Source organism: Giraffa tippelskirchi, chromosome 10 (assembly GCF_054371585.1).
Source record: "Giraffa tippelskirchi isolate mGirTip1 chromosome 10, T2T-mGirTip1v1.2.pri, whole genome shotgun sequence".
Taxonomy (NCBI): Eukaryota; Metazoa; Chordata; class Mammalia; order Artiodactyla; family Giraffidae; genus Giraffa; species Giraffa tippelskirchi.
Genome location: NC_137284.1, coordinates 96713389 through 96739493, shown reverse-complemented (window position 1 = coordinate 96739493; position 26105 = coordinate 96713389). Strand labels below are relative to the sequence as shown.

General features: G+C 40.9%; 1 protein-coding gene across 1 annotated transcript in view; it reads left to right on the top strand.

Moving 5' to 3' along the window:
• The window catches only part of CFTR (CF transmembrane conductance regulator), a 385597-nt gene extending 359787 nt beyond the window's left edge, over positions 1-25810 (top strand). The window contains exon 27 of the mRNA XM_081537842.1: positions 24908-25810. Coding sequence (XP_081393968.1) covers positions 24908-24955 — 48 coding nt within the window. The 3' untranslated portion in view covers positions 24956-25810. The remainder of the gene's footprint in view (positions 1-24907) is intronic.
• The last annotated feature ends 295 nt before the right edge of the window (positions 25811-26105 follow it).

Genomic DNA, 26105 nt, shown 5'->3' with positions numbered 1-26105 from the left:
GCAGTAATTCTTATCTTTTCTTCTTGTAGGTATAGTGTATTTTCCTCTTCTTTCAAGTTGTTTACTCTGTGTTTGATTTTCTGCAGTTTGAATATGATGCTTAGGTGTGGGGCTTTGGAGGGGCATCAATCTTGCTTGGTGTTCACTGAGCTTCCTGGATCTGCTGTTTGGTGTCTGACATTAATTTGGGGGAATTTTTCTGTTGTTATTGCTTCAAATGCTTCTTTTGTTTATTTCTCTTTTAGCTTCTGGTATTCATACTACAGATACATTAGGCCTTATGTAGTTGTCTCAAAGTTCTTGAATATTCAGGGGGTTTTTTTTTCTATATGTTTTTCAGTTTGGGAGGTTTCTATTGTATCGTCAAGCTGAGAGATCTTATCTCAGCCACGTTCAGTCCATCAATGGCATTGTTCATTTCTATTATATTTTTTTTTTATTTCTGCATTTCCTTTTAATTGTTTATTAGAATCTCTACCTTTTTGGTTACATTATCTAATGTTTTTATTCATTCCTGGTCTGATAATTACTGGCATATCTGACTCTAGTTCTGATACTTGTTCAGTCTCTTTAACTGGGGTTTTTTTGTTTGTTTGTTTTTTACCTTTTTGTATGCTTTGTGGTTTTTTGGGATATACTGGGGAAATGCTGAACATATCCTGGGGGAAAGGAGCTGTGGTAAATAGGCTGTTAGATATACAATAGTAATATATAGGGGAAAACAAGAGTTCTGTAGTCCTATGGTTTGGTTTCAGCCTTTTGATGATCCTGTACCCCTGGCCAGTGAACTTCACCAGTGCTTCTTAGCTTTTTGTCCCCTCCCTTTAGTGGAGCAGGATTGCTAAAGTGGGTTGGAATTGGATATTTCTCTTCTCCAGATAGGGGTTTCCGACTCAGTGGTAAAGAATCCCCCTGCAAATGCAGGAGTGGCAGGTTCAAACCCTGGGTGAGGAAGATCCCCTGGAGTAGGAAATAGCAACCCCCTCCAATTTTCCTGCTGGTATAATCCCATGGATGCAGGGGCCTGGTAGGCTGCAGTTCTTGGGGTCACAAAGAGTTGGACATGAATGAGTGACTGAGCCTGCATGTTTCCCCAGATAGGTTAAAACTCTGGTACAGTAGATTCTTCTGAGGGCAGGCTTTGATAAGAAAAACAGAATTCTCTAGTATTTTTCAAAATGATTACCTTCCTCCTCCCCCTGCTGGAAACAAAAGGGAATTTTCATCTATCTTTATTGTGAGACCCTGTTAATGAGTTTCAGAAGGTAAAACTCATGAAAGTGTGGCTCTCTCTCCTCTGATGACTGAGTCTCCTTGAAGATTTTCTCTCTCAGGCTTTTCCTACAATGAGCCTCTAGAAACTCATCAGTTACAGGTCAGGTTTTCCTATCTCAGCACTAGCTCCTAAGGAAATTTCTGCTTGGTAGTTTCTACTTAGGTAAGTTGTGATCCTCTGTATATACCTGTGTGTCTCCAATTTTTTTAAGCTGTTTATACAAGTTTGTTGTTGTTGTTACTGTTAAGTTGCTAAGTCATGTACAGCTTTTTTGCAACCTCATTGACTGTAGCCTTCCAGGCTTGTCTGTCCATGAGATTTCCCAGACAAAAGTATTGGAGTGGGTTGCCATTTCCTTCTCCAGGGATCTTCCAAACCCAGGGATCGAACCCACATCTCCTACATTGGCAGGCAGATTCTTTACCACTGAGCTACCAGGGAAGCCCTTATACAAGTTTAATCTATATCAAATGTAGTTTACAAAGGTAAAGGACAGTACCTTTGTATGGACTATATAGACACAGCATCATGCCATGGGGCCCAAAGAGGGTCATGGAGACAACACCTTTCCCTGGCAACGGAAGCTCTAATCCAAGGACAGTTTCTTGGCAGAAGGCTGGGCAACTAGGATCACCCTCATCCACCCTAGACTCAGCCCCTGCTTCAGCAGCAGATTGTCCCGTGACCTTACTTCTCTGACAGATCTAAGAGGATTTGCTGATCTTTCAGTTTGCTCAAATCTTTCTTTATTGTTAGGTTGGAGTTATTGTTGTTCAGTCTTTCAGTCGTGTCCAACTCCTTGCAACCCCATGGACTGCAGCACACCAGGCTTCCCTGCTTTTCACTGTCTCCCAGAGTTTGCTCAAACTCATGTTCATTGAGTCAGTGACACCATCCAACTATCTCATCCTCTGTTGTCCCCTTCTCCTCCTGCCCTCAATCTTTCCCAGCATTGGGGTCTTTTCCAGTGAGTTAGCTCTTCACATCAGGTGGCCAAAGTATTTGAACTTCAGCTTCAGCATCAGTCCTTCCAATGAATATTCAGGGTTGATTTCCTTTAGGTTTGACTGCTTTGATCTGCTTACTGTCCAAGGGACTCTTAAGAGTCTTCTCTAACACCACAGTTTGAAAGCATCAGTTCTTCGTTAGAGTAGCAACTTCTAAGTTCCTTACCAGATCTGAAACCCGAAGTCTTTCTAGTTCATTCTGAGTGAAAAACAAGTAAAACTTTGCAAAGGTAGAAGCAGTCAAATACAAACTAAATGTGACAAAAGAAGCCCTAATTCAGAAGGCCCACTCTAAGAAGAAAAACACTGAAACAAGAAGGGAAAGTCAGTGGTGTTCACCCCCGCTCCGTCATAACACTTGGCTTTTTCTCTTCTGTCTCATTGTCAAAATAAATTATTAAAAAATTATTTTGCCCACAGAAGACCTACTTTTATCTATTTGTTTTCTATATGTAAGTCTGGAGTTCACGCTTTCGGTTGTCCAAGCCTACACCCACTCCCATCTGACTCACACTTTTAAAATTTATTTCTTAGACCTTTCACTTTGTTCTTCCTCATTATGAGAAAAAAAACTAAGGCTTGAAACAAGTGCATTTCCTTCCAACAACTGAAGACCTTCCAGGATTGAGTAATTGCAATGTATTAGAGTGAAAGGCTAATAAAACCCCCAATGTAAATATTTTAGTAGTTTGCTAAAGAAAGAACCCTCAAATATTATGTAGAAGACAGTTTAGAATGAGGTTTAAAAAGCTCCATATAAAAACCTGTTTGACCTGTTAAAACAGGTGCAGACAATCACAATTCCCTATTAAAAGATACAATGAGGAAAACCTATAAATTCAAGACGAATGCATTGGCATGAGAACTCCAAATCAATAGATGGTGAATTATTAGCTGCTTCTAGTGTGCAGAGCCAAGCAGACCGACCCCAGTCGCTTTCTGTCAGTTGACAGGAAACTGGGGAATCAGTATCTATGTACCTTCCCAGGGAAGGGAGACTTCTTGGCAGAAGTTTAGGGTTTATCCTTAATCCATTATAGTTGGAACACTCATTTGCTTTTTGAGATCTCACTTCCATTAATTGTAAAATGATGTAGTGCATTAAGAAATGTAGCCAAAATTTTTTAAGTAAATATGCTAATACTGGCCTTTAATTTCATGTAGCAAAATGAATTAATGTAGCAATAATGCTAAATAATTACTTGGATAGAAAGTTAAGACACAGTTTACATCTTCCATTCATCAAAGTACAAAGTTGATACAGAATGTACAGATTAACCTTCCGCTAGTGTTCCCTTATAGAGATTTGGTTCTATTGTTAGAATAACTGCTTTTCCTCAAAAAACCACAAATGCCAATTACTGAAATGAACACAGACTCACACACTTATTTATTTACATAAATATGTATTAATTCTTTTTCAAATTATATTCCCAATTTGGTTGTTCCAGAATATTGAGCAGGTTCTCTGTACTATATTAGGTCCCTGTTGGCTATCCACTTTAAATGTAGTGGTCACACACTAATTTAAATGAATCTCCAAGACATTTTCTCCTAAAGACATAGTGAATATTGGAATTTAAGCCTGAATAATTTTGGTGTATAAACAATCCTTCAACTGTGTTCTTCCCCATTCACCTTTGACACTGATGGAATAATAGAATGAATGATCTTCAACAGCAATGACAGATGTGCTGATAAACAGAACTAGAGCTAAATTATATTTTGATTGGCAAATATTGGCACAAATGCTAAAAAAAAAACAAGCAGAAATCTATCTTGCAATTAACCCCTATGAAATTAAAGTTGTAATTTACCAAAAGTTATAAAGAGTAGGCTTTCTTTGTTTTATTTAAAAAAAAAAAATACAGAGTAGAATGGTGGTTACCAGGGGCCAAGATAAATATGGACATGTCAGTCAAAGGTTGAAAACTTCCAATAATAAGATGAATATATCTGGGAGTGTGATGTACAGCATGTTGATTACAGTTAACAATACTGTTATATACTTGAAAGTTGCTAGGGGAGTAAATCTTATATATTCTCACCACATAAAAGAGGTAGTAATTTTGTGGTGTGATAGAAGTATTGCTAACAGTATGATGGTCATCATTTTGTAATACATAAGTATATCAAATCAACACCTTAAATTTACACAGTGCTTTATGTCAATTATATCTCAGTAAAGCTGGAAATTAGATTAAGTGGTAAAAAAAAATAGTTAGCCACAGTAGATTGCCTGACTATCATGTTTGTCAGAGTTCTGTAAGATAACAAAAACAAGACAGTTTTCGAAACAACCATCTCTTTTCCCTTCTGCCTCTTCAATGACAGCAGATACCAGGGGCTTATTAATATTCTACAGGAAAAGTTGTGTAAATCAACTTGTGTTCATAAGTAATCCTCTTGTGGAAAAGAAATCTTTATTTCTTCTTGTCTCATTTAGGGCAGATGCTCCACTGTCCTCGGGGGGACCAAAAAAAGCAATAGGGTGCCCTTGTACAGACTAAGCTTCTTTCCTACTAAGGAGACCTCACCAGGCATTGCATTTATACTTAGCAGTGTTGCCTGACTGTTCTGTGGCCACGGAGACACAGAATATAAAATTAAACATCCTAAGTAAATATTTGATGATGATTTTACATTTTCTCGTCAATTAGATTTTTATAAATTCTAATAAATTTTAAATATCTATAAAAGTAGGCATTTGTTGTTGTTCAGTCGCTCAGTTGTGTCCGACTCTTTACGACCCCATGGACTGCAGCACACCAGGCTTCCTTCACCCTCTACCTGAACTTGCTAAAACTCATGTCCATTGAGTCGATGATGCGATCCAACCAGCTCATTCTCTGTCGTCCCCCTTTCCTCCTGCCTTCAGTCTTTCCCAGCATTAGGGTCTTTTCTAATGAGTCAGCTCTTCGCATCAGGTGGCTGAAATATTGGAACTTCAGTTTCAGCATCAGACCTTCCAATGAATATTCAGGTTTGATTTCCTTTAGGATTGACTGGTTTGATCTCCTTGCAGTCCAAGGGACTCTTAAGAGTCTTCTCAAACACTACAGTTCAAGACCATCAATTATTCAGCATTCAGCATTCTTTATGGTCCAGCTCTCACACACATACATCACTACTGGAAAAACCATAGCTTTGACTATACAGACCTTTGTTGGGAAAGTAATGTCTCTGCTTTTTAATATGCTGTCTAGGTTTGTCATAGCTTTCCTTCCAAGGATCAAGCATCTTTTAATTTCATGACTGCAGTCGCCATCTCAGTGATTTTGGAGCCCAAGAAAACAAAGTCTGTCACTGTTTCCGTTGATTCTCCATCTATTTTCCATGAAGTGTTGGGACCGGATGCCATGATTTTCATTTTTTGAATGTTGAAGCCAGCTTTTTCACTTTCCTCTTTCACTTTCATCAAGAAGTTCTTTAGTTCCTCTTCCCTTTCTGCCATAAGGGTGGTGTCATCTGCATATCTGAGGTTATCGATATTTCTCCCAGCAGTCTCAATTCCAGCTTGTGCTTCATCCAGCCGAGCATTCCTCATGATGTACTCTGCATATAAGTTAAATAAGCAGAGTGACAATAAACTGCCTTGATGTATTCCTTTACCAATTTGGAACCAGTCCATTGTTCCATGTTTGCTTCTAACTGTTGCTTCTTGACCTGCATACAGGTTTTGCAGGAGACAGGTAAGTTGGTCTGGTATTCCCATCTCTTTAAGGATTTTCCACAGTTTGCTGTGATCCACACAGTCAAAAGCTTTAGCATAGTCAGTGAAGCAGAAGTACATATTTTTCTCTTGCTTCTTCTATGATCCAGCAGATGTTGGCAGGTTGATCTCTGGTTCCACTGCCTTTTCTAAATCCAGCTTGAACATCTGGGACTTCTCAGTTCTGTACTGTTGAAGCCTAGCTTGGAGAATTTTGAACATTACTTTGTTAGCATGTGAAACGAGTGCAGTTATGCAGTAGTTTGAACATTCAACATTGCCCTTCTGTGGGACTGGAATGAAAACTGACCTTTTCCAGTCCTGTGGCCACTGCTGAGTTTTCCAAATTTACTGCCATAGTGAGTGCAGCTCTTTCACAGCATCGTCTTTTCGGATTTGAAGTAGCTCAGCTGGAATTCCATCACCTCCACTAACTTTGATTGTAGTGATGTTTCCTAAGGCCCACTTGACTTCACACTCCAAGATGTCTGGCTCTAAGTGAGTGATCACACCATCGTGGTTATCTGGTCATGAAGATCTTTTTTGTATAGTTCTTCTGTGTATTCTTGCCACCTCTTCTTAATATCTTCTGTTTCTGTGAGGTTCATACCATTTCTGTCCTTTATTGTTCCATCTTTGCATGAAATGTTCCCTTGGTAGCTCTGATTTTCTTGAAGAGATCTCTAGTCTTTCCCATTCTATTGTTTTCCTCTATTTCTTTGCATTGTTCACTTAGGAAGACTTTCTTATCTCTCCTTGCTATTTTTTGAAACTCTGCATTCAGATGGGTATGTATTTCCTTTTCTCCTTTGCTTTCCCTTTTCTTATTTTCTTAGCTATTTGTAAGGCCTCCTCAGATAACCATTTTACCGTTTTGAATTTCTTTTCCTTGGAGATGGTTTTGATCACCACCTCCTGTACAGTGTTACAAACCTCCATCCATAGTTCTTCAGGCTCTCAGACTGTCAGATCTAATCCCTTGAATCTATATCACTTCCACTGTATAATCATAAGGGATTTGATTTAGGTCATATCTGAATGGCCTAGAGGTTTTCCCTACATTCTTCAGTTTAAGTCTGAATTTTGCAATAAGGAGTTCATGATCTGAGCCACAGTCCACTCCAGGTCTTGTTTTTGCTGACTGTGTAGAGCTTCTCCATCTTTGGCCACAAAGGATGTAATCAATCTGATTTCGTTGTTGACCATCTGGTGATGTCCATGTGTAGAGTCTTCTCTTGTGTTGTTGGAAGAGGGTGTTTGCTGTGACCAGTGCGTTCTCTTGGCAAAACTCTATTAACCTTTGTCTGGCTTCATTTTGTACTCCTAGGCCAAACTAGTCTGTTACTCCAGGTATTTCTTGACTTCTTACTTTTGCATTCCAGTCCCCTATAATGAAAAGGACATCTTTTTTTGGTATTAGTTCTACAAGGTCTTGTGGGTCTTTATAGAACCGTTCAGCTTCTTTGGTGTTAGTGGTTGGGACATAGACTTGAATTACTGTGATATTGAATGGTTTGCCTTGGAAATGAACAGAAATCATTTCTTTGTTTTTGAGATTGCACCCAAACACTGCATTTCAGCCTCTTGTTGCCTATGAGTGCCACTCCATTTCTTCTAAGGGCTCTTGTCCACAATAGTAGATATAATGGTCATCTGAATTAAATTCTCCCATTCCTTTCCATTTTAGTTCACTGACTCCTAAAATGTCATTGTTCACTCTTGACATCTCCTGTTTGACCATTTCCAGTTTACCTTGATTCATGGACCCAACATTCCGGGTTCCTATGCAGTATTGTTCTTAATAGCATCAGACTTTCCTTTCACCACCAAACATATCCACAACTGGGCATTGTTTCCGCTTTGGCTCAGCTTCTTCATTCCTTCTGTAGCTGTTTCTCCGTCCTTCTGGGCACCTACCGATCTGAGGAGTTCATCTTTCAGTGTCATATTTTTTTGCCTTTTCATACTGTTCATGGGGTTCTCAAGACAAGAATACTGAAGTGGTTTGCCATTCTCTTCTCCAGTGGACCATGTTTTGTCAGAACTCTCCACCATGACCCATCCGTCTTGGGTGTCCCTACACGGCATGGCTCATAGTTTCATTTTAGTTAGACAAGGCTGTGATCCATGTGGTTGGTTTGGTTAGTTTCCTGTGATTGTGGTTTTCATTCTTTCTGCCCTCTGATGAATAAGGGTAAGAGGCTTATGGAAGTTTCCTGATGGGAGGGACTGGCTCTCGGGAAAATGGGTCTTGCTCTGGTGGGCAGTGCCATGCTCAGTAAATCTTTAATTCAATTTTCTGCTGTGGGGCTGTGTTCCCTCCCTGTAGTTTGGTATATAATATAAAAAACTTCACATCCCTGTCACTGAGCTTCAATAGATATCAACTCATTGCCAGTCTTATTTCATCTATTCTCCCTTGAATTTCCTTTCTACATAATTTTAAGCAAAACCTAGACATCACACAACTTGAACTGTATCTATCTCTAAAAGGCAAGGATTTCCTCTCTCATTCTTTTTTTTTTTTAATAAACATATTGCAATACCATTGCAACCACTAAAAAAAATAAAGTCCTTCGTATCCTCAAATATCCTGTCAATGTACATCATTCTCATTTTTGTCCACATAGGTAGTCCTCACTTTGCACAATAGTGTGGGAAAATTAAAGTGACCATACAAAAATATTTTAAATAATTAATGTGAAAAATACCGTTGTTCCATGACCTTTATAAATATTAAACAATTGAACATTAAAAACTCAAATTACTGATTATAAATAAATAAGGAAATGAAATATATAGTAAAACTAATATTTATGTGATACAATGTAATTTAAAACATTAGGACCATTGAGAATTAAAGTGTTTTATTTCTTTATAAATGCTTATCAAGAATAGTTTGAGCAATGCTTGTCTTCTTCTGGGCACATAACTTAGGATGTGAGAAGCGCATGTCTTTGGCAAGTTGTCATATTTCATTCTCTTTGGATCAGTTTCTGACATTTTATACTCAGTGCCTCAAATGTTGTGAAATACCTGCAAGAGTTTGTTTAATGTAAAGGATTTTGTTGATATCACTTCCTCTGGGACATCTGTGTCTTTTTGTCACGACCACTGTCCTCATCTATGTCACTATGTTTGCCCTCAGCAAGTTCCTCTGGCTGCATATCTATAATCTCTTAAATGGCTGCTCAACATTCCCATAGTCAACTGTTTCTTCCGTAACCCTATTTACATAATATTTAAATTTCACTTCCACATTATCACTTTTTGTTGCTGCTACATTTTTATCTTTGTTGGCCAACTGCCTCTCTTCCGTTTCTGTAAAGTAGTATGTAGGTTTATCCCTGAGAGACCAGGAGGCACACCACCACAAACTCCACACCTTTCTGTTTTCAAGTGTACTGAGTAAGAGTTGCACAGAGGCCTGTCACCAATAGACTTTAAAAGAAGGGGCATGATTGGTCACTGAGCATGATGCAAATCTGCAGATATGGAGGGCTGACTGAATTCATTGTACTGTGCCATTTTGCCATTTTGTCTTAAGGGACATGAGCAGTCATGGATTTTGATATCCACAGGGGATCCTGGAACAGATCCCTGTAGATACTGAGGGATGACTCAGAGTTGTGGACAGAAGAGCTAGTAGTGATGTTTGTATTTTATGCAATTATTCACCATTAATATACTGTGTCAACTGATATTTGAACCATGCTGCTGAGGGACTGTTATTATGGAACTAGACTCTTGTGAAGAAAATTTATTCGTGTCTGAATGGTATAAAAAGGACTGCCTATAGTTTGTTTGAGTGAAGATCCAATTAAGGTTTACTTATTGTAATTGGTTCATATATCTCATAAGTTCCTTTTTAGATTCTCTCTCCATTTTCTTTTCTTTTCTTTTTTTCATGCAATTTGCTGGTTGGAGAAACCAGGTTGTTTATCTTTTGCAGTTTTCCACAGTCTGGATTTTGCTGTATTCTTCTCTATAGAGTTGTTAACAAGTTTCTGTACTCCTCCTCATTTCATGTAAACTAGTGGTTAGATCAACAAAGGCTTTAGGCTGGCTCCTAAGCCCTTTTGGAAAACCGTGATAGATTTAAGTCATACTTGAATGGCCTAGTGGTTTTCCCTACTTTTTTCAATTTAAATCTGACTTTGGCAATTAGGAGCTCATGATCTGAGCCACAGTCAGCTCCAGGTCTTGTTTTTGCTGACTGTACATAGCTTCTCCATCTTTGGCTGCAAAGAATATAATCAATCTGATTTTGGTATTGACCATCTGATGACGTCCATGCGTAGAGTCATCTCTTGTGTTGTTGTAAGAGAGTGTTTGCTATGACCAGTGCTTTCTCTTGGCAAAACTCTGTTAGGCTTTGCCCTGCCTTGTTTTGTACTCCAAGGCCAAACTAGCCTGTTACTCCTGGTATCTCTTGAGTTCCTACTTTTGCATTCCAATTCCCTATGATGAAGAGGATATCTTTTTGGTATTAGTTCTAGGTCTTGTAGGTGTTCATAGAACTGTTCAACTTCAGCTTCTTTGGCATTAGTGGTTGGAGCATAGACTTGGATTACTGAGATGTTGAATGGTTTGCCTTGGAAATGAACAGAGATCATTCTGTCGTTTTAAGATTGCACTCAAGGACTGCATTTTGGACTCTTGTTGACTGTGAGGGCAACTCCATTTTTTCTAAAGGATTCTTGTCCACAATAGTAGATATAATGGTCATCAGAATTAAATTTGCCCATTCCTATACACTTTAGTTCACTGATTCCTAAAATGTTGGTGTTCACTCTTGCCATCTCCTGCTTGACCACAAGCAATTTACTTTGATTCATGGACCTAACATTCCAGGTTCCTATGAAATATTGTTCTTAATAGCATTGGACTTTACTTTCATCAAGAGACACATCCACAGCTGAGAGACATTTCCACTTTGGCTCAGCCTCTTCATAGCCCCCAGTAGCATATTGGACATCTTCCTGCCTGGGAGGCTCATCTTTTGGTGTCATATCTTTTTGCCTTTTATACTGTTCATGAGGTTTTCGAGGCAAGAATATTGAAGTGGTTTGCCATTCCTTTGTCCAGTGGACCACGTTTTGTCAGAACTCTCCATCATGACCCACTGATTTTGTGTCCCCTGCACAGCATGGCTCATAGCTTCCTTAAGTTACACAGGGCTGTGATCCATGTGATCAGCTTGGTTAGCTTTCTGTGATTGTGGTTTTCCTTTTGGAGGCTGTGGGATTATGGATCTTGCTTCCTGATGGGAGAGACTGGCTGTGGGGAAAATTGGTTCTCGCTCTGGTGGGCAGGGCCATGCTCAGTAAATCTTTAATCTGATGGTCAACTGATGGGTGGGGCTGTGCTCCTTCTCTGTTTGCTGTTTGGCCTGAGGTGATTCCATCCTGGAGTCTACAGGCTCTATGGTAAGGCTACCGGTAACCTCCAAAAAGGACTCAGGAGTGACCACAGGACTGAAAAAAGTCAGTTTTCATTTCAATCCCAAAGATAGGCAATGTCAAAGAATGTTCAAACTACCACACAGTTGCACTCATTTCACATGCCAGCAAGATTATGCTCAAAATCCTTCAAGCTAGGCTTCAGCAGTATGTGAACCAAGAACTGCCAGGTGTACAAGCTGGATTTAGAAAAGGCAGAGGAACCAGAGATCAAATTGCTAACATCTGCTGGATCATAGAAAAAGCAAGGGAATTTAAAAAAAAAAACATCTACTTCTGCCTCATTGACTATGCTAAAGACTTTGACTGTGTGGATCACAACAAACTGTGGAAACTGTGTGGATCACAACAAACTGTGGAAAATTCTTTAAGAGATGGGAACACCAGACCACATTCCCTGTTTGCTGAGAACCTGTATACAGGACAGGAAGCAATAGTTAAAACCAGACATGGAATAATGGACTGGCTCAAAATTGGGAAAGGAGTACAGGAATACGTCAAGGTTGTATATTGTCACCCTGCTTATTTAACTTATATGTAGAGTACATCATGTGAAATGCCAAACTGGGTGACTCACAAGCTGAAATTAAGATTGCCAGGAGAAATATCAACAACAGATATGCAGATGATACTACTTTAATGGCAGAAAGCGAAGAGGAACTCAAGAGTCTCTTGATGAAGGTGAAAGAGGAGAGTGAAAAAGCTGGCTTGAAGCTCAACATTCCGGAAATGAAGATCATGGCATCTGGTCCCACACTTCTTGGCAAATAGGTGGGGAAAAAGTGGAAGCAATGATAGATTTTATTTTCTTGGGTTCCAAAATCACTGCAGATTGTAACTGCAACCATGAAATTAAAAGACCTTGCTCCTTGGAACAAAAGCTGTGACAAACCTAGTCAACAGAGATATCACTTTGCAACAAAGGTCTGTATAGTCAAAGCTGTGGTTTTTCCAGCAGTCATGTATGTATATGAGTTGGACCATAAAAAAGGCTGAGTGCTAAAGAATTGATGCTTTTGAATTGTGGTACTGGAGAAGACTCTTCCCTTGGACAGCAAGGAGATCAAACCAGTAAGTCCTAAAGGAAATCAGCCCTGAATATTCATTGGAATGACTGATGCTGAAGCTGAATCTCCAATATTTCAGCCACCTGATGTGAAGAGCCGACTCATTGGAAAAGACTCTGATGCTGGAAAAGATTGAAGGCAGGATAAGAAGTGGGTAATGGAGGATGAGATGGTTGGATGGCTTCACAGGCTCAATAGACATGAGTTAGAGTGAACTCTGGGAGATAGTGAAGGACAGAGAAGCCTGGCGTGGTGCAGTTATGCGGTTGTAAAGAGTCAGACATGATTTAGTGATTGAACAACAATTGGTATGATAGTTTTCTTGCATTTTGCTGTGATGAGCTATCTTCAGCTTACTTGTACATGTTCTAAGCTCACTTGCAGACATGGAACTTAACCAGTTCTTCAGAAACCCAGGTTCCTTTCAATAGGAAATGGTATCGGAAGACCAAAATTTGGTCACTAGAGTTTCTCCTTGCTATAGAAATGGTCACTGGATTGGTTCTTTCAGTGGATTGAGCTAAGAAATAGATACAGATAAAATATGTAGTGAAGTTGAACTGAGCAAAAAAGTACATCTCTGTATACTTCTGTTTCTCTTTCTATGTTTATATCTGTATCTACCTGTTTCTATGTCTTCTGTAATGAAAATACATTATAAGGTCATATTGCTATTTCCCATTCAATTTCAGGACTATAGGGTTTTTACTTACCTTTCTTTTATCTTCTGTTAACATTTTGTTTTTACCATGCCAAGAAACCCATTTCTCAAAAACACTAATAGTGATAAAAAAAAATTAAGATGTTATATAATTATTCTCTGACTCACCATTTCAAAATAATAGCACCAGGTGGCACAGTGGTAAAGAATCCATCTGCCAGTGCTGGAGATGCAAGAGACGTGGGTTTGATCCTAGGGTGGGGAATATCCCCAGGAGTAGGAAACGGAACCCCACTCCACTACTCTTGCCTGGAAAATCCCATGGACAGAGGAGCCTGGTGGGCTGCAGTCCACGGGGTCACAAAGAGTCGGTTGCAACTGAGCATGCACACATACACACCAGTGCTACATTTAATTTCCTTTTCCTGTTTATCTCTTGCATTCCCCCCCCCCCCCATCTTAGGGTATATTCCAGAAGATAGATGCAGGCAAATTTCTTTCTTTTACAGTCACTTGGAATAATTCCTGGCTGTGTGATTATGCTGCCTGCTGGAGATACATTTAGGTTCCTTTGGTTTTTCTTTGCTGTCTTTTTTTTTCTCCCTGGTTCTCTCTGGTAAACTAGTCTGACTACTTCATTGTTCTTAAGGAGCTACCAAGCTGCTCTCAATAGCTTCCCACCTAAATCTCTGTTGTTTCTGAAAATGCCTTCAGGCTTGAGCTTCTGTTCCCAATAAAGTTCTTTCCTTTGGGGAGAGTTCTATCTTGGTGATGTGGCCTCTCCATTTCGGCTAAATCTCTGAGCCACTGTTCCAGAGCTGGGGGCAAGCAGTTTTTCACTGACCCAGCTTTATAGGAAGGTATCAAGCTCAGTCTGGTCTTCTAAGCTTGCCTTGCCTGATGAAGAGCCACTGCCCTTTGAATGAGCTAGTGGGAGACCTTTCAGGGCCTGAGGGTTCTGGGCTGCCACACCTGGGAAGATCCTCTGCCCTACAATGGGGACCATGGGGGGTGGGGAGCAGGGTGCCCACTGACCTCTCCATTGCCCTCATCTCAAATTTAGCCTCTGTGACACAGACCTGCAGGCTGGAGGAGTGTGAAATGGTGCTGGTCCACACCTCTAGGGTATGTGGGCCATACTGCAGGCCTAGGCTGTGAACTGGGGGGAAAGGGAACCCCAGCTTCTTGACTGCAACATGCCAGAGTATAGCTTCTGTCATACCAAGCTCAGGAAGGGATATGGGAGCAGGTTATGGCTGAATAGCTATTGACTTTTGTTGTTCTTAATAGACTGATTATATTTTCTTGAATAAATGTTTCTTCATTTGCTGTCCAGAGACTTTAAATGGTTGTTTGATCATTTTTACCAGTACCTATTGTTTCCCTGGGAGCAGGTCCACAAGTTCATCACCTGCCTATTCCAGAAGGTGTCCTCCAGCTGAATGCTAATTCCTGTGGTTTTCAGTTTTTCTGATCTTTCTTCCCTCAGTTAACTCTTATTTTCCCACTGAATTTGTGCCAGGTGCTGTTCATAGACAGTTCTCATTTTGTTCCTCACACAGTCTCTGTGGATGAGGTTCATAATTCTGTGAGGCTCAGAGGTTACAGGTCTTTGCAGAAATTACATCTGCTTCCTGGATTATGAGCCATTGGAAATTTAGACTCATTTCTAATCAGAGAGAAGTCAGCTGACAGTTTACCATAGAAAGAGAGAATCACTTTCTAGTTACACTTTCCACTTTAGGGAGCTTACCAGCCCTGCTTTACCCTCCCACTAAGTCCCAAACTGCTGAAAATCTCTTCAGAAAAACAGAATGCTCACAGCAGGAAAAAGCTCATGTTTTCTAGCACTACCGAGATTCAGACTTGTGGCTATGTCATTGATTTGTGATAGTCTTTACTAACCCTGAGGGCTTCCCTTGTGGCTCAGCTGGTAAAGAATCCGCCTGCAATGCCAGAGACCTGGGTTCGATCCCTGGATTGGGAAGATCCTCTGGAGAAGGGAAAGGCTACCCACTCCAGTATGCTGGCCTGGGGAATTGCATGGACTGTATGGTCTGTGGGGTCGCAAAGAGTAGGACACAACTGAGCAACTTTCACTCACTCACTCATTCATTAACACTGAACTATCTACTATAACCCAGAGTCTTCAAAGGTACTAACAACGGGCTTGGATGGACTTGTAGCTGTAGTTTCTCAGTCTGTTTAAGGGGATATTGTATGTGCGAAGTCACTTCAGTCATATCTGTCTCTTTGCGACCTTATGGAATTGGCCCACAAGGCTCCTCTGTCCATGGGATTCTCCAGGCAGGAATATTGGAATGGGTTGCCATGCCCTCCTCCTGGGGATCTTCCTGACCCAGGGATTGAACCCATGTCTTTTATGTCTCCTGCATTGGCAGGTGGGTTATTTAACACTAGTTACTGTAGGACTTAACAAAGCTTTTAACATGCAAAGGTGCATTTTCAACCAAGAGTAAGATATCATGTGCTATATCTCCCACTTTGTTTGGTTGTGCAACCCCATTTCCTTGTGCCATTGACACTTTGAGGGAAGATTGGCCTAAAACATTTATTCAGTAAGAAAAGGGTATGAGAAATCCTTACCAATGGCTGGAAGATACTTGCATATCAACAGTATTTCCATCTGCCATCCTTAGAGTCTGCTTTGGATGATAGTACCTACTTTTTGTCTCAAAGGGAGAACATATGTGCAAATTTTGAGTTGCTGTAAGCAGGGTTCTGTGAGGGTATATCCAACTTCCTGTTGAAGCCTAATCTGCATTTCTGTGTGGAGAACTCTGAAATAACCTCCCAGACTTCCTGTTGATAAGAAATGCAGAAAATCACTTTGGGGCTGGTAGTTGACTTTGCTATGGCAAGAACACCCTGTTCTATCTTCCAGTGCCAAGCATGGGTGCATTATTCATAATAGGAGTTTAATAAATACTTTAAATACCAAGTTAATGCACAATTCAAAGTCCCCAAACAGGGAAATCAGTTCTGAAGAGAGACAATGAAAGAGCCTTTGCTGTTTGGTCCCCGCATGTGAGTGCCCAGCAGATCTGACCAGGATTGCAGAAAGTTCTGTCCTTCTGAGAGCTCCAAAACCCAGTCCCTGCAAGACTACTGGACCTTTCTCCACGGAGATGTTGTGATTTAGTCACTAAGTTGTGTCTGACTGTTTGTGACCCAATGGACTATAGCCCACCAGGCTCCTCTGTCTGTGGGATTTCCCAGGCAAGCATAGTGGAATGGGCTGCCATGTCTTTCTCCAGGGGATCTTCCAGACCCAGGGATCAAACCCAGGTCTCCTGTGCTACAGGCAGTCTCCTTTATTGCAGGCAGATTCTTTACAGACTGAACCATCAAGGAAGACCCCATTTCTTCACAGAGATGGTAACCTGAAAGACCACTGTTTTTTAGAATGTGGTCCTGAGGCCCGTAGCATCATGCATTAACTATAAGCTTGTTAGAAATAGAAATTCATGTTCCACTTCCCCAACCTACTGAATTAGAATCACTGGCCCAGGAAACTGTTTTAACAAATATTTCAGGTGACTCTTATTCACATTAAAGTTTAAAAAACACAGTATCATTTAAGGTCAAAATGATGGCTATGATCTGAATGTTTGTGTCCCCATAAATTCATATGTTGCAAATCTAATCTCAATGTGATGCTATTAGGAGGTGGAGCCTTTGGGGGGTGATGAGGTCATGAGGGTGGAGCCTTCATGAAGAGACTTAGTACCCGTATAAACGAGATCCCAGAATGCTCTCTGGTCCTTTTCTGATGAGGATGCAGTGAGAATATGGCTGTGTATGAAACAGAAGGCAGCTCTTGCCAGGCACCAGATCTGCCAGCACCTTGATCTTAGACTTCCCAGCCTCTCTAAATGTAAGAGATAAGTTTCTGTTGTGGTATTTTTTTGTATAGCCTGAACTAAGAGAATGATAATTATCAGGATGGTGGTTGTGAAAACTGGATGAACATGAAAGAAAATCTGGAGAATTTGAGGAAATACTCTGAGACAAAGCCCTGTTTCAAACCAGTTAAAGAAGAATCTTGGAAGAATGGAGTTAGGTTGTTGATAGCTCAAAGGCCCCTCAAGTGATTCTAATGTGCAGCCAACTGAAAACCATTGACCTTGTAGCCTGGGTGGTCAAGGAAGCAGAAGAGCTAGGATTCTCAGGAGACCAGTGGAACACCACAGCAGTGACTAGGGAGACTGAGCTTGTTAACCAAGTGACATTAGATAATCTGTAGCTGCAGCTACAGAATTTACTACCCAAGCAATTGAAGGTTATGTCATGTCACTTTTCAGATAATGTATTTTTTTCCATAGACAAAATATTTTCTCGTAATCTAGCTGAGAAAACTGCTTGGCCTTACTTTAACCCTTTCTTGAAAATTTCCTCAAAATTATCAATTCCAGAAATGAGAAATGAATCTTGTCTAATTCTCTGCCTTAACTCATTCTAGATAAGTGATGATCCATTTTCGTTAAGACTCGACTTAAGGCCTCTTTACTGAGTCTCCCTTCTGATTTGAACACTTAGCAGCCCTCATTCCATCTTAGTGTTACATATGAGGACATGAGTCTCTGCTCTGTAGGTGAGGGTGGGTATATGCCAGTGTATGTAAAAGTGTGTGTTGCCAGGGTGGGAGAGGTGGTGTCATAAATGCCTTAGATCATATCTCTATGGACTTTCATGGTATTTCTGATTCCTGTGACCTGGTGACTTTGGTTGTGACTCATCTTGACTAACACTCTTTTCAAAAACACTGTGCTGAAGAACAGCTCAAAAACTCTAGAAGTCTGTCCAAGATTTAATTGAGGAACAATTCCCCACCCTCAGAGCCTTTCATTGAGCAACTTTTGTTAGCACTTGTTTTCCGAGTTCCCAGATTACTCATTTTCAAGTTCAGCTACCCAGAAACCTTCTTCTAATCCCACAATAAGAATCAAACAATAAAGACAATCAGTATCAAGGATAAGGGCTAGCATGTGGGGTGGTCCCATCTTAGCTGTGACGCTATAGGAAAGCAGTGGGAGAAGAGAAGCCAGCTTTCTAGCAGGCAACTGAGTAATCCTAATGGGGCATCCCAGCTCCCATCTGAGTAGGTGTATTAGTTGGGCTTTTCAAGGTGAGAAGAAAGAATCCTATACGTAGCATATCACTTTTGGGAATGAGATTTTATTGTCAGAATATGTGAGAACTTAGGGTAAGATGGCAAATTTGCTCATCAGCTGCACAGTTCCTCCTGGTGTCAGGGCCTCAGTGCTGGAATGAGGAAGCACAATAGACTTCTTTCCTATAATCAAAGGGCAGAGAAGTAATGTGTCTTGTCTGCATTCCTCTTGCACAATAGAATAAGTCAGCTTTCAGCTTCTCACTGGGAGGTTCCCCAACTAGAACTGGTTCCCCACCTTTCACTTCTTTGGTCAGATTCTTCAGTATCAGGGATTTTTGACCTGAGGCTTTGGGGATCCACAAACCCTCTGGAATTACGTGCCAAAATGAAAGTCTGTCCCTATGTGCATTTTCTTGGGAAACAATCCATTTCCAAAGGCCCCTTAATGCTTGCTTCAGTTAACTGTGGCTAGTGGACCAGATTTGGACTTTATGCAAGGCACATGACAATGTAGGCAGGAATGAGTTCATTGTAATCCTTACCCTCAATAGAGGTCCATGACATGGCATCAACTGGAGGCTTCAGAGACCCCTCTTGTAACTGGTCACAGAACAATATGCTGTGTGAGGTAATTCTCTCACCTGTCCAGTCTGGATTCTGATATCTCCTCTGGTCTTTCTGTTAGTCAAAGAAATTCCCCCTTCTGTCTGCGTGCTCTCATACACCACCCCCTGACTCAACGAACAGATGTAGAAAACTTTTCTTCTGCGGTACTATCAGTTCAGTTGAGTTGCTCAGTTGTGTCTGACTCTTTGCGACCCCATGGACTACAGCACGCCAGGCCTCCCTGTCCATCACCAACACCCAGAGTTTATTCAAACTCATGTCCATTGAACCGGTGATTCCATCCAACCATCTCATCCTCTGTCGTCCCCTTCTCCTCCCGCCTGCAATCTTTCCCAGCATCATGGTCTTTTCAAATGACTCAGTTCTTCCCATCAGGTGGCCAAAGTATTGGAGTTTCATCTTCAGCATCAGACCTTCCAATGAATATTCAGGACTGATTTCCTTTAGGATTGATTGGTTTGAGCTCCTTCCTGTCCAAGGGACTCTCAAGAGTCTTCTCCAACACCACAGTTCAAAAGCATCAATTCTTCAGTGCTCAGCTTTCTTTAGAGTCCAACTCTCACATCCATACATGACCACTGGAAAAACCATAGCCTTGACTAGACAGACCTTTGTTGGCAAAGTAATGTCTCTTCTTTTTAATATGCTGTCTAGGTTGGTCAAAACTTTTCTTCCAAGGAGCAAGCGTCTTTTAATTTGATGGCTGCAGTCACCATCTGCAGTGGTTTTGTAGCCCAAGAAAATAAAGTCTCTCACTGTTTCCACTGTTTCCCCATCTATTTTCCATGAAGTGATGGGACCAGATGCCATGATCTTAGTTTTCTGAACGTTGAACTTTAAGCCAACTTTTCACTCTCCTCCTTCACTTTCATCAAAGGCTCTTTAGTTCTTCACTTTCTGCCATAAGGGTGGTGTCATCTGTATATCTGAGCTTATTGATATTTCTCCCGGCAATCTTGATTCCAGCTTGTGCTTCATCCAGCCCAGCATTTCTCATGATGTACTCTGCATATGAGTTGAATAAGCAGGGTGACAATATACAGCCTTGACATACTCCTTTCCCTATTTGGAACCAGTCTTTTTTTCCAAGTCTGGTTCTAACTGTTGCTTCTTGATGTGCATACAGATTTCTCAGGAGGCAGGCCAGGTGGTCTGCTATTCCCATCTCTTGAAGAATTTTCCACAGTTTGTGGTGATCCACACAGTCAAAGGCTTTGGTGTAGTCAATGAAATAGAAGTAGATGTTTTCCTGGAAGTCTGTTGCTTTTTCAATGATCCAACGGATATTGGCAATTTGATCTCTCTGCCTTTTCTAAATCCAGCTTGAACATCTGGAAGTTCACAGTTCAAGTATTGTTGAAGCCTGGCTTGGAGAATTTTGAGCATTACTTTGATAGCGTGTAAGATGAGTGCAATTGTGCAGTACTTGGACCATTCTTTGGCATTGCCTTTCATTGGGATTGGAATGAAAACTGACCTTTTCCAGTCCTGTGGCCATTGCTGAGTTTTCCAAATTTGCTGGCATATTGAGTGCAGCACTTTCACAGCATCATCTTTTAGAATTTGAAATGGCTCAACTGGAATTCCATCACCTCCACTAGCTTTGTTCGTAGTGATGCTTCCTAAGGCCCACTTGACTTCGCACTCCAAGATGTCTGGTTCTAGGTGAGTGATCACACCATTGTGATTATCTGAGTCATGAAGATCTTTTTTGCATAGTTCTTCTGTGTATTCTTGCCACCTCTTCTTAATATCTTCTGCTTCTGTTAGATCTATACCATTTCTGTCCTTTATTGAGCCCATCCTTGCATGAAATGTTCCCTTGGTATCTCTAATTTTCTTGAAGAGATCTGTAGTCTTTCCCATTCTATTGTTTTCCTCTATTTCTTTGCATTGATCCCTGAGGAAGGCTTTCTTATCTCTCCTTGCTATTCTTTGGAACTCTGCATTCAAAGGGTATATCTTTCCTTATCTCCTTTGCCTTTTACTTCTCTTCTTTTCTCAGCTATTTGTAAGGCCTCCTCAGACAGCCATTTTGCTTTTTTGCATTTTTTTTTCTTGGAGATGGTCTTGATCCCTGTCTCCTGTACAATGTCACGAACCTCTGTCCATATTTCTTCAGGCACTCTGTCTATCAGATCTAATCCCTTGAATCTATTTATCACTTCCACTGTATAATCGTAAGGGATGTGATTTAGGTTATACCTGAATGGTCTAGTGGTTTTCCCTACTTTCTTCAGTTTAAGCCTGAATTTGGCAATAAGGAGTTCATGATCTGAGCCACAGTCAGCTCCTGGTCTTGTTTTTGCTGACTGTATAGAGCTTCTCCATCTTTGGCCACAAAGAATATAATCAGTATGATTTTGTTGTTGACCATCTGGTGATGTCCACGTGTAGAGTCTTCTCTTGTGCTGTTGGAAGAGAGTGTTTGCTATGACCAGTGCGTTCTCTTGGCAAAGCTCTATTAGCTTTTGCCCTGCTTCATTGTGTACTTCAAGGCCAAATTTGCCTGGTACTCCAGGTATCTCTTGACTTCCTACTTTTGCATTCCAGTCCCCTATAATGAAAAGGACGTCTCTTTTGGGTGGTAGTTCTAAGAGGTCTTGTAGGTGTTCATAGAACTGTTCAACTTCAGCTTCTTTGGCATTAGTGGTTGGGACATAGACTTGGATTACTCTGATACTGAATGGTTTACCTTGGAAACAAACAGAGATCTTTCTGTCATTTGTGAGATTGCCTCCGAGTACTGCATTTCAGACTCTTTTGTTGACTAGGGTGGCTACTCCATTTCTTCTAAGGGTTTTTTGCCCACAGTAGTAGATATAATGGTCATATGAGTTAAATTCACCTATTCCAGTCCATTTTAATTCATTGATTGCTAAAATGTTGATGTTCACTCTTGCCATCTCCTGTTTGACCACTTCCAATTTGCCTTGATTCATGGACCTAACATTCCAGGTTCCTATGCAATATTGTCACATCCACAACTGGGTGTTTATTTTGCTTCGAGTCTGTCTCTTCAGTCTTTCTGGAGTTATTTTCCCTCTGATCTCCAGTATCATATTGGGCACCTACCCACCTGGGAAGTTCATCTTTCAGTGTCCTATCTCTTTGCCTTTTCATACTGTTCATTGGGTTCTCAAGGCAAGAATACTGAAGTGGTTTTCCATTCCATTCTCCAGTGGACCACGTTTTGTCAGAACTCTCCACCGTGACCCATCCGTCTTTGGTGGCCCTTCACAGCATGACTCTTAGTTTCACTGAGTTAGACAAGGCTGTGGTCCATATGATCAGATGGTTAGTTTTCTGTGATTGTAGTTTTCAGTCTGCCCTCTGATGGAGAAGGATAAGCAGCTTATGGAAGCTTCCTGGTAGGAGAGACTAAATTGGTTCTTGTTCTGATGGGCAGGGCCATGTTTAGTAAATCTTTAATCCAGTTTTCTGTTGATGGGTGGGGCTGTGTTCCCTCCCTGTTATTTACCTGGGGCCAAACTATGGTGGAAGTAATGAAGATAATTGTGACCGCCTTCAAAAGGTCCCATGCATGCACTGCTACACTCAGTGCCCCCAACCCTGCATCAGGACAGTGCCGACCCAGGCCTCTACCGGAGACTCTGTACATTCAGGGGCAAGTCTGGGTCAGTCTCTTGTGGGGTCACTGCTCCTTTCTCCTGGGTCCTGGTTCTGTTTGTGACCTCCAAGTGTCTATTTCCCAGTCCTGTGTAGGTTCTGGCAGCTCTATGGTGGGGTTAATGGTGACCTCCTCCAAGGGGGCTTATGCCATACCCAGGTCTGATGCACTCAGAGCCCCTGCCCCTGCGGCAGGCCACTGCTCACCTATACCTCCACAGGAGACACTCAAACACAGTTCTGTCTCAGTCTTTGTGGGGTCTCTAAGTCCTGGTGCGCACAAGGTTTGTTTGAGCCCTCTGAGCGTCTCTGGCGGGTATGGGGTTTGATTCTAAACGTGATTTCGCCCCTCCCAGCATCTTTCTGGGGCTTCTCCTTGGCCCTTGGATGTGGGGTATCTCCTCACAGTCACTCCAGCACCATGCAGTTGCCACTCCAGCACCAGGCAGCTGCCGCTCTGTGGCAGCTGTGGTTCTATGGCAAATAAGTTTCACAGTGTTCACATAGATGCCATGTGATGACCTTGACAATGGATTCCCTGGTTGCTGCACTCAGTTCTCGTTTCCCCCTAAGGATCAAAGTTGAAGACGTGAAAGCCATCTAGGATTTTCACTTTATAGAGAACAGACAGTTTAGATACCAACCTCTCACACGTTGTAGTCAAGATTTTACAGCTGTATATACAGAGAACTCCAGGCAATCCCAAAGGTTTCTCTGGCCCATGCCTCTGTGCAGAGGTGAATTTTTACCTCCAACAGGGTTTTCAGTATATCTGGTGTTGTCTTGGGTTTCCCTGATGGCTCATTGGCAAAGAATGCACCTGCAATGCAGAAGATGCAGGAGATACAGATTCAATCCCTGGGTCAGGAAATTCCCTGGAGTAGGAAATGGCAACCCCCTCCAGTATGCTTGCCTGGGAAACCCTGTGGACAGAAGAGCCTGGCGGACCACAGTCCACAGGGTCACATAGAGTTGGACAGACTAACATGCACACATGGCTTGGGTGATGTTGACTCAGACCCAATCATCAGTGTTATTGAAACAAGTGAATAGCGAGTCTAAGAAGAAAGTCCAAATGCTTTTCTTCCGTTACAAAGATAATATGGATGACATGAACTCATGTTGCTTTTTTAGTCAGTTATTCTAAGTCAAATCCACTTACCTGTAGATGTAAACAATCACTTTCACAACCAGGGCTCTGCGTTAGAATAAATGGAAGAGATTGGGTGTTGTTTTCCTTTGGAGTGACACAATGCTGGTTCAAATTCAACCTGATGTCATTAACTCTGCAAGTGATTTAGCCAGCAGCACCTCACAAAGCGAACCGAAGCCAGGAAATAAAAATATATTCATCAAAGTTTTCAGTTCATTGATACAGAAAAGGTTTAGGGCTTGATAAAATTAAAATATTATGAGGGACTTTACAAATTTTTAAGACAAGTCTGTTCATAACAGGTATGGTCAGTGCTCAATTCCTTTGGCATCAAGAATCATTGCTAATTTTTGCAGAACCTTACTCATGAATGGGCTTCCCTGCTGGCTCAGATGGTAAAGAATCTGCCTGCAAGGCAGAAGACCTGGGTTCGATCCCTGGGTTGGGAAGATCCCCTGGAGAAGGGAATGGCTACCCACTCCAATATTCTTGCTTGGAAAATTCAGTGGACAGAGGGGCCTAGCAGGCTACAGTCTGTGGGGTCACAAAGAGTAAAACATGACTGAGCAACTAACATTTTTACTTTTTACTTTCTCATGCAAAGATTAATGAACTGTAATAAATACTATTTTCATCCTTCGAGAAACCTAAAGTCTTTTTTAAAAAAAATAATGAAAATTCATTTCAGTTTAAAAGGCATTTAGGGCTTTCATTTATATTTTCTGCATATTTTTTGAAAGATAGATTATTTTTTAATGTTTATCAATATCAAATCTTTTATTACAATATTCTATTAAGGTAAAGAAAAAAGCCAATATTTCCATAACATGCTCTACATAAATCTTGAATACAGCTCCAGAGAAGACATACATTTCACTTTTCTTCCTGAAGCTGGAAAGGGTTAGAACAATTCTTACAGTGAATCAAGAAGAGAGAAAACCCTTATGAAGGAAGACAGGTCAACACAGCCAGCTGGCATTACATTTATCTTCTCAACATTCTTTTAAAAACTTTTTTGTAGCTCTGCTGCTGACCCTACCTTTCATATTGTTGTTCATTTAGTTTTTAGAGGGCTTCTTTTTATTTGAACACACATCCCATTTGTTGGAAGAACTTCTACTAAATTATCTCGTCAGCTCCCACCAAACTTTCTTTTCATGGCTCTTGTTGTCTAGGTTATAAGAACCCACGGCAAACATGAGAGGCCCCGAAGGAATGTGTGACAATCTTCCTGAAACAGTATCTCCTGGATCCAGTGAGATCTTTGCCTCTAGGAAGCAGCAGGGAGAAGGTAGGTTTGCCTGTGCACTGTCTTGCATAGTGGATGGGTTTTTCTTTAAAGTAGCCATATCAAGTGTTGCCTCAGGGTCTAACTGATACCAGGCTGAGGGGTTGGCAGATTGTTCTTAATGTGATATAAGTAACTCTCCTGCAGGTACATCTCAGATGGTGTTTACCTTATGATTTCCATGCTGTTTAGTACATCCTCTCAGAGCCTAAGAATTTGTCTGCTATTTCCCTCAGGACAAATGGGTTATTGCTTTCGAGCTTCTTTGCTGTGAAAACAAAAATCATTTTAAAAAGCCTTATTTCAGTGACTAGTTTTATTTCCTCTAATGAACAGTGCTTGCCAGAGTGACTGTGCATCACTGCATTAGGTTAACATGGCCAACGACATGTATGAGACCCTCACCTGTCCCTAGGTTATCTGTCTTTGGAGTGCAGCCCCCTTTTAGTTAGAGGAGAACTTGGAGAGAATAAAGAGTCTATTTTCTTGTACTTTTAAAACATAAAGTGTTGTTTTAATTTAAATACTACTATGCACTCACAATTTGTTTTTTAAAAAAATGATATATAAATCAGAGGAAAACATATAAAGAAATGCCATCTTCAAGGTTTGACTTAAGCAGCCTTTTTCCTGAAATTAAGGAAATTATTGAGTTTTGTTCATGTGGCATGGAAAGATGGAAGAGTTAAATGCCCAGGCTCTGCATCATGGGACTTGTTTAATAGTGTGATGCACCCTGGGAAAGTCTTCACTTTGAAACTAAATATGAAACTTACTCCTCACACCAAAAGGATAAGAGAAGAAAGCTACCTCCCCAAGAAATCCAGGTGGAATGCATTTAGTGAACCATATGATATTGCTGATATTAACCACTTTTGCCTCCCCAAAAAAGAACAATTTCATATTATTCAACACAAGAGAATCAAGCTTCTATAAGAGGTACTGTGGCCATTTCCACTTTTTTCTTTCTCATATGCTTGAGCAGAAATTCCTAGCAAGGAGTAAAACTTGCTCTCTTCCCAGGAGAGACAAGAAATTGTTTTTCCCTTCCTCATCCTCTGCAGTATCACAAAATATCTTGAAGT